The sequence below is a fragment of the Juglans regia genome, chromosome 15, assembly GCF_001411555.2.
Source record: "Juglans regia cultivar Chandler chromosome 15, Walnut 2.0, whole genome shotgun sequence".
Lineage (NCBI taxonomy): Eukaryota > Viridiplantae > Streptophyta > Magnoliopsida > Fagales > Juglandaceae > Juglans > Juglans regia.
In genome coordinates this window covers 17,019,869-17,028,840 of record NC_049915.1, presented here as the reverse complement: position 1 = coordinate 17,028,840, position 8,972 = coordinate 17,019,869, and the positions used below count along the sequence as shown (strand labels likewise).

Sequence of the window (8,972 nt, the reverse complement as noted above, 5' to 3'; positions counted from 1 at the left end):
CTGTTCCTTTTGTTAGGAAAAAATAAACTATAAAAAAAAGTAAGGCCTAAACAGATGATTCTCCAAGCAATACATAAACTATAAATTTCCTATATACAATATAACTATCTAATTTCCGAAATGTAATACAACTTATAAAAGCCTAATGACTACTTTGCTGTTGTATACAACTTATGTAGAATTAAAAGATTGTACCACCCACCACTTGGCCCATCTAATTAGTCCCGTCTTGCTCATGCTATTGAGGGAGTTATTACGATCCAAATGATTCTCTGGCATTAGTCCCATCTTCATCTTTGGCTTCAATATAAGGCTTGCATTTTACACGATTGAGATCTTCATGGAGCCCATCCAACAAAAAAGCAAGAAGCTCCTATGACAAAAACAAGAATTGTCATTTTATCCGAAGATAAATTTATGATAAACCCACAGGCCACAACCCAGAAGATACAAAAGGGAAAACCAACACCTGTTTTTGACATATTAACTTCACTCACTTGGGAATCATGTTGATTATAGCCACTGAATTGAGGAGCAAATCGAGCTAGCTTTGACTTAAACAATCTTGGAGCCACTGGAGCTGCGCCAGGAGCCCATAACTTCCTTAACAGATCTCCAAATGCTAAAGCAATCTCACCCTAGTGAAGAAATAAATTAATATTAGAAACAGAACATTCGACAAATACTCCGAGCAAAATGAGGAACCTCTCATAGAAATGTACTCGCAGAAAACTCATGTTAATATTAGAAAACAATGAATCTATGACTCAGATTAGAGTTCGTATTGCCCACACAGCCATTCAGTGAAGGGTGGAAGATGAAATTGACAAAGCAGAATGCTGTCTAACCTCGACTTTTTTTCCATCCATGGACTTCACAGAATCTGACAACCCATAAACTTGCAACTCCAGTACAATCTGTATAGAAGCAGAGTCCATAAATCAAAAAACCATAAATCACTTGGAATAAAGACCAAGAAGTTAAAGCAGCCAGTTGTAATGAAATAAACCTAGGAGGAACAATTGATTTAGTATTCTGGACTAATTTCCACCAGCCACTGAATGAACTTCCTTGTCAGGCAAGTGAGATAAATTGATCAGACATATTTGAAACTGCACAGAATGTATAAAAGCTGTATAGGATAGGAAATATTTGGTGAGTGATGGGAAAGGAAAATTTATCTTAACAAACTAAATAAATAAGAAAAAAAAATAAATCCAGTTTGATAAGGACAGCAGTACAGCACCATCTGATCAGAGGATACACCTCAAACTCATGAAGAACACTGGGTATCGTGAGATCACAGAGTTGGCTCTTTGAATTAATATGTTTTAGATACCACAGAAAGGGTACCCTATAAGCCATACAGTTGCAAATGGTACTTCCGTTACTGGCTTTCAATTTTCATGTAACTTACAATTTTTAAATAAATAACAAGAGTTTGTACTTGTAGTTAGTAAAGAAAGTAAAGAACAGATCAAATAAAGTGAATATTTTTCCTTATGTGTGAGATGTGAACAGCAGGGTTTTATATACCCAAAAGCATGCGTACAAAGCTTAGAGAAGGAAAGTATAAAGAATACAAGTTGACTTCCTAATAGGGAATTATTTAGCTAACGGTCGACTTCCTAATAGTCCATATGCTGTTCTTAAAGGCAGAGTTGATTGAGCTTCTCTTGGGACAGAATCTTGGTTTCCTATGTTAGACGTTGCTCCATGCGGGATTTCAGGCTTTGTCCCATGCATGATCTCGGACGTGAGTTGTCTGTTATCAGTTAGCACTAATACAAGTAATCTGTTATTACATTTAGGAAAATAGGAAGCCAATGTATAGAGCAGGAATTTTGTATGCCAATATAAGACTTGCACAAATTTTGTATGCCATAGAAGTAACCGAAACAAGTTTTCCAGAAACTCTACCATAAAAAGTTCTGGACTTTTGCTCCATAGAAACTTGGAGAATTACTCACAGTACCAGACCAGACACCAATCCAATGTAGAGGACAGGCCACTTATTAAAAAGCCACACCATCCGAATGAGTCGGTTCTCATTCTTTACACCGGTTCGGTGCCCGAGAAAATGTGAAGAAAATAAAAAGGAAAAATTCCAAGTATGTTTGTTTTACATCGGTTTCAAGGGAAAAAAAAAAAAAACCCCAACCCAGCATAGCAATGTAGCTGTAACTTGGCTGAATTCTTTTTCAGGCAAGCAGCCCTTTTACCTCTCGAAGACATTGAAAAGTTTGTCCTTGCTTTTATTTTTTCCTTGAAGACTCGAAAGTTTTCTTTCCTGACATTTTCTCAGCAACCAAACAGGGGTTTGAGAGAGGAAATTTTGAAAGACTGCTTCGGTAATAAAGAGTATTAACTTTTTTACCTGAAGTTGGATTCGTGGATTACAGAGAGGAGAGGCGAAGAGAAGCTTACGGAGAGCAAGTACTCCATTGACGAAGCTTCTTGGGTTTTAGAAGAACATTAGACGGCTCTGTTCTTGGCTGTTCTGCACCGCTGTAGTTATGCTCGTAGTGCTTGAACCCAATAGCCTTCCCATTTCCACTATTGCCGCACGCCCCCACCCTTTGAAATGCATTTAAAAATCAAATGAATATTGAAATTGTGTTTGGAGCCAGTATTCGGCGCCAAGGTGAAAATTAGCCAAGGAAAATTAATTAGCGCTAGGGTCTAATTGCCGCCAACTTTTAAAATTAAAATATTTTGCTATTTTTTTTAATATATATATTTCGAATATTTATCTGTTAAATATGAAAAAGTTATAATAAAAAATAAAAATGCTCTAATCATAAATAAATTATATAAGAGTAATTTTATAAATTAATGTGATTCGTTAGATTGTAAAATATATCTAATAAATCACATAAAACCAAGTCAATTTTTGAAATTATTTTCATATAATCTCTTTATATTTGATAGATCACAAAAATTATATTTGATCAACACCAATAAAAAACACTCGTGATAAAAACTTTGCAAAACATGAGAAAATGATTGAAAAAAATACATAAAATAGAATAATGAGTTTTTAAAATTTTCTTTTCTTTTTAACTTTTTATTGGGTCTAGGTAAGAAAAAAGAAATCAGTAAACTAGTGAACCAGACCGAACCGATGGATTCAGTCCAATTCAAAATCGGTTCAGTCCAGTATTGGTTTCATTTTTCTTAAAACCGGTCGAAACGGGTCCGATTTCGCTTTTCCATTTTCTAACACCGGACCGGTTTATATATATATTTTAATTTACAATATATATATATATAAAATATCTTTTATATGATTATTTATATTATACATAATTTTTATATATAATTTATATAAAATAATTTTATATTATATACTAAGTTTAATTAATATAACATTAAATTTTAAAATCCTAGTATTCATGAATAATAATAATCTAATAACATAACATTAATATAATATTTAATATAACATAAAAATAATCTTATAAATCTTAATATAATATTTGATATAATTTTTTAATCTTAAAGTTGAACATTTGATCATATGTTATTGATATAAACTATAAATATAATAAGGATAAATAAATCTTATACCATAATAAATTATAATATATATTCTTTTTGATAAATACATTTCTATAAATTTGATCCTATACATTCATATAAAAAGAATATATATGTAACCATCATATTTCACAAACGTATATGTAGCCAAGCGTATTATCATTAACAATATATATAATCTTATATATAAATAAGTTGGAGAGTAACATATTATCACTAGCTAGCATATTATCACTAACATTCATAATCAAATACTCTATCACTATATGATATTACTATATATTATTATATATATTGTTATTTATACTAATACTAAATATAAATAACTATATGAATCATTGTAGTATTAGCTAGCTAGTACTTATATTAATACTATATCACTATATATACTATATCACTATGGTATAGTTATACTAATTACTATATAATCCACTAATACTATACGAAAACTATAAAAGTCGAACTGAACAGGACCGAAATTGGTAAAATTAAAAGTACGGGTTTAGGGGTGTAACCGATGCAGTATCGGTTCTCAAATCTAAAGTAGGTATTAACTCTATAGAATTAATTTATATAGTAATCATATATATATATATAGCATATACTTATATTGAAGTATATAGCTTATGTTCAACTATACAGCTTGTAGAAGCGTTAGTAATTATGTCGTAATAAATTTTAGTATCGCAAATTATTAATCAATTTTACATATACTTAATACTAGAATATGTACCAGTGTATATAATAGAGTAATTGCTAAATGTTCTTTCATGACATACTTAAAAATAACTTATACCGATATTTATACTAGTTTATGTCTTAGAGTAATTATAATTAATAGTTAGATCATGGTACTTAATTGCATATACTATAATTAATTAGTAGTTCCACAACCATGTTCTAACTATGTACAGTGTTACTATGCCGCCCAACTTGTATCGCTAGGTGTGTTGTGCTTTTGCACTTTTTTAATTTTTTCTTTTTTTTAAGCATTTTTAAATATATTTTTTTTTAAATACATCAATTCACTAATGGTTACTTTTTTAACTATTAAGAGTTTTTTTAAAAATATATATACATATATATATATATATTAGCGTTCAAATTAGGATAGCAAACTCATGCGGCATAGTATCATTTTCCATTAACTACAGCATATACACAAGAATTTTCAATTTCAAGCAATTAATGTGAACCATATTTGTTAAAAGCATATAAGTTAAATACTATTCATTTTAGAACTATAATTTAACTATTAACTTAATACTTTACTCTTATTGATGCAGCAATAAGAAAATTCTATTTGAAAGATTTATACACATAACTATTTATATGGCATAATTTGATTATGAAAATAAATTTTAAAACTTGAGTTTTACAAATCAAATTCTACTATGTAGATTATGTGTGATGTAAAAGCATTTAAATACCAATACTCTAATACGACACACATATACACACACGCAAAACTTAATTTCGTATATCTATCAACTTTTCATATTGTAGTATAATTTATACAATAATTTTGTAACTTATACGTACTACATAATTACATTTGTAATCATCATTACCATCAATTATGCACTTATTTTTAACTTTAAATGTAAATTTGAAAGGGATTGATCATCTTCATTTTTACAGGATTATTCTTATTTTACATAAAGTTGATTTTTACATTTTTTGTGTGTGAGTGTAGCGAGATTTATGCTCCTTGTTTTTTTTTTTTCCCTTCACGTACGCCAGCCTTCAATCAACAATTGTTTATTATTCTGACTAGATAGCTCACTTTTAATAGGGCTTTAGGCTACACAATTATTTTATTGTTTTTGATTAAGTGGGAATAACTTTAAATTTGAGAGAAACGTGTGGAAAATATTAATGGTTAAGGAAAAATTGTAAACAAATGGGAAAAATAAGGTAATTGTTTATTTTTTAAAAGATTCATTCGTCAAGACCGACCTTACCTTATTTGTACGAAATAAGTTTAAAATCAAATCATATTAATTAAGTACAAATATGGATACGAAGATGTAAACAAAAATTAATAGTTGCTGCATTGAAAAAAATACAATTGTAGTTGGGAAGATCTAAATAATAATCAATAGCATAGTTTAAATCAGTAAATAATTCAAATGCAAAAATTCAATAAATGACAATTGAAAACTTTTAGAAATCAATCATATCCATCATCATCAGCCATGTCATCTCCCTCGTCATCATCATCAGTATCATCATCATCCTCTTCCACTTCTTCTTCATTTTCATTGTGGTTCTCTGCATCGCAGTTCCTATTTTCTCCATTCTCATTATGAATGGTACCTACAAAATAATATGCATACATTCAATAGGAAATTCATAGCACGAACTCATTTATATCGTACAAAATAAAATATGTTTTTGAACACAGTTAACTCGTTCTGCATCATCTCCATCACCGATTGCATATTGGCAATTTGGCTACTATCATTGGATGTTAATGTAGATGTTGAATACGTGCTGCACCCCTTTTTTGTGGTTTGCCCAAAACCTAAACCGCGCACTCGGCCATGACATTCTGGGCCCATGACCTTAGAGTAAATATCATCAGTAGCCCAAGTCATGGTCCCTCCAGTGCCCCCTAGTCTAGAGGTGGGGTCTTGGGTAAGGAGCTCCTCCATTTCAGTCTATAGAAAACATAAAGAGAATACACGAATATGCTTATTCAGGCACCTTTATAAGATAGAAAAGAAATAGTAAATGCATAAATCAGACATACCACTATTTTTTTTGTTTCATTGTTCAAATGTGTGCCGTTCTTACGTTTGTGAGTATTTACAAATAATTGTGCTCGACTTGGCAAGGCGCCGGTTTTTTTTTCCTGTAAATTACTTGAAAAGTTTAAACATATATAAGAAAGTAGATCAAAAAATACATGAGAAAACAAAAGCAAAAGAATACTAAAGACATAAAATTACATACCCACTCACTAGCATATCGAGTATAGCTTTTGGAGCCTGTACTGTGAACCACCTTTTGCTTTCCACGACATTCCTTATTTTTTTCAGATTTGGCCTATGTTAAGAAAATATATATTGTTTGTATCAAAATGGATTTAATACAAACGAATCACTGCATCTTAGAGAAAGTGTGCGCATCACAAATCAACAAATAATTGGTGGATATATAGCTAAAGCCTATAGGTAATTTTAAGCATGTACATGTTGGAATGAAGGTAGATTAAAATTAGGGGTGATTAACGGTCCGGTTGGACCGAACGGACCGACCGTTTCGGTCCGGACCGGACCGGACCGAGACTTAGACCGGTCCGGTCCGGTCCATATTTTAGAGGACCGAAATCATTCGGTCCGGTCCACGGTCCACAGTTTTTTCGGACCGGACCGGACCGTACCGAATGAAAAATTAAAAAAAAAATATATTTTTTATATATATTTTATATATAATAATTGTACAATTAACAATATAAATTTTTAAATATATTATTAATACTTGTTAATATTCTATAAATTAACAATATTTTATATATATCTTCATTTAACCTATCACTATTAACAATATAAAATTTTAAATATACTATTAACACTTGTTAATATTCTATGAATTAATAAATATATAATATCAATTAGTTAATTATATAGTAATTATATAAATTAATAATATAATTTTCATCTAATTTATTATCATTGACCATATAAAATATTTTTTTATTGAGTTTGTTACATAATCCACATTAATAAGTCACTTAATTTAATTTAGTATTTTAAATAAATTTTTTTATTAATTATTTAAAAAGAAAAAAAGAGGACGGACCGACTGGATCGGACCGGACCGCCTTTGGGTGTTCGGTCCGGTCCGGTCCGGAAAAATAATGGACCGAAAATTTTCGGTCCATCGTCGGACCGGACCGGACCGGCCCGTTTGCAGCCCTAATTAAAATACCATCACTCTTTCACATTTCATCAATATCGCTAATCACTCTAATTAATACATTAATTCTAAAATATTTTTGAAAAATATAATTTTCGTATTATAAAATAATATTAGGTCTGTTTAAAATATTTTACAAGTTCTCTGAAACCTGTTGACAGCCTCGGTAAAAAATAAAAACGTGCAAACTTATAAATACACTCAAAGGGCATATGTGTAATTTAATACTAAGCAATTTACGTAAATGCCTAAGAAAAAAAAAAAAAACACCCTCATTTTATTTCAAACACTTACAATCGGCCTACGTACGTCCGTTTGGTTGTGTGGCCAGGCACCAGAGGACTCACCGAGAGAGGCAACGAGCGGCGGTCGTGGATGGTCGGCGAGGTGGAAGAGGACTGAGAGAGAGAGAGAGAGAGAGAGATGAGCGAGAGAGAGATAATGTGAGAGAAAGAGAGACAGAGAGAGGTCATGAACGGTACTGGCATGGAAGGATCGGATGTGGCTTACCGAGAGCGATGGAGGCGTGCAGGGGGCACTCAGGCGGAGCTATGCGGCTGAGGTGAACACGCCGGAGAGCTGGACTTCACCGTGCCGAGGCTGGCGGCGCCTAACGGAATCGGGAGCAATGATCTTCAGGATGCTCTGTTTCGGTATGGTGAAAACAGAGCCTTCGACGTGAGCCTTGCACTGTGGATTTGCGGCTGGGTTACGGTGGTGGCACCACGAGTGGGTGAGGGGCAGGGTGGGCAGTGAGGTTTGGTAGTCACGGCCAGGCCGCCAAGGGCTGACGGTTGGACGCAAAGGGACTGACTTTCGGGTTGGTGTTTCTCAACAACCGCAAGCTTGACGTTGCGGTTCCGTGCGTGGAGCTTCTGCAGTGGCTACGGTGGCTGAGCAGGGGGCACTACGGTGGGGCTACCAGATGGAGGCTGGTGGCAGCGGCTGTTAATGGCCGTGCGTGCATGCAATACTGGTTGGGACTGGCCGGGGTGGTGAATATACGTGGGGTTAATGAGGAAGAAGGATGGCTACTGCATGCGGCGGCAACCCTAGCTTGGGGAAGATGATTTAGGTGCAAATAGAAGTTTAGTGAAATTAAGTGTGTGGCGTTGTTGAAAACCCTAGTAAAAAATGGGGGGAAGAAACGTGCATCAGTGATGTGCATGCAGGGAGACGTGCTTCGGCGTGGGACGGATCCAGCTTATGTTCTTGCGGGCTTGGGTTTCTTGTGTCCGTTACAAAACCCTAGCTTGGGTTTATCAGCCACAAATTTTATTTTTTAATTTATAAAAATACTAAATTTAATTAAAAAATCTATTATTCTCATTCCATAAATATTGAGTCCTATTCTATAAATACACCCACCCCACGTTTCCTGAACCAAATACCAAATCCAATCTCAACCAACTTCTAATTTCCAAATCCAATACCAAAATCTCATAATATATAGGTCACGTTTCCATATTGATTGGCCATGTATACTTTTTTATTTTATTTTAAATTGC

The 8,972-nt window shown here is 33.1% G+C and overlaps 1 protein-coding gene and 1 long non-coding RNA gene across 3 annotated transcripts; both read right to left on the bottom strand.

Moving 5' to 3' along the window:
* On the bottom strand, window positions 1-2,559 carry LOC109020071 (ubiquitin carboxyl-terminal hydrolase 8-like). 2 transcript variants are annotated; one of them, XR_004798438.1, is made up of 5 exons: window positions 2,378-2,559; window positions 1,010-1,132; window positions 849-917; window positions 498-638; window positions 1-373 (listed from the first exon to the last, which is right to left on the bottom strand). XR_004798438.1 is itself a non-coding variant. In XM_019002477.2 (4 exons), exons 2-4 carry the CDS (start codon window positions 867-869, stop codon window positions 254-256), a joined length of 282 nt encoding a protein of 93 aa, XP_018858022.1. In that variant the 5' UTR covers window positions 870-917; window positions 1,010-2,559; the 3' UTR covers window positions 1-253. The 2 variants fall into 2 exon arrangements, 1 of the variants encoding a protein (XP_018858022.1); XM_019002477.2 differs by having other exon boundaries at window positions 1,010-2,559.
* Window positions 2,560-5,745: 3,186 nt separating this feature from the next.
* On the bottom strand, window positions 5,746-8,673 carry LOC109020072. The gene is made up of 6 exons (XR_002000869.2): window positions 7,975-8,673; window positions 7,759-7,862; window positions 6,499-6,591; window positions 6,296-6,397; window positions 5,953-6,203; window positions 5,746-5,859 (listed from the first exon to the last, which is right to left on the bottom strand). It is a non-coding gene; the product is annotated as an uncharacterized LOC109020072 (long non-coding RNA).
* Between the last annotated feature and the right edge of the window lie 299 nt (window positions 8,674-8,972).

Bases quoted from the DNA above. Each gene is read 5' to 3' on its own strand.
- LOC109020071 (XM_019002477.2), bottom strand. From the start codon at position 869: ATGGATGGAAAAAAAGTCGAG. The intron at 639-848 runs GTTAGACAGCAT...TTTCTTCACTAG, and splicing joins TGGATGGAAAAAAAGTCGAG to GGTGAGATTGCTTTAGCATT. The intron at 374-497 runs GTGAGTGAAGTT...TTTTTGTCATAG, and splicing joins ATAATCAACATGATTCCCAA to GAGCTTCTTGCTTTTTTGTT.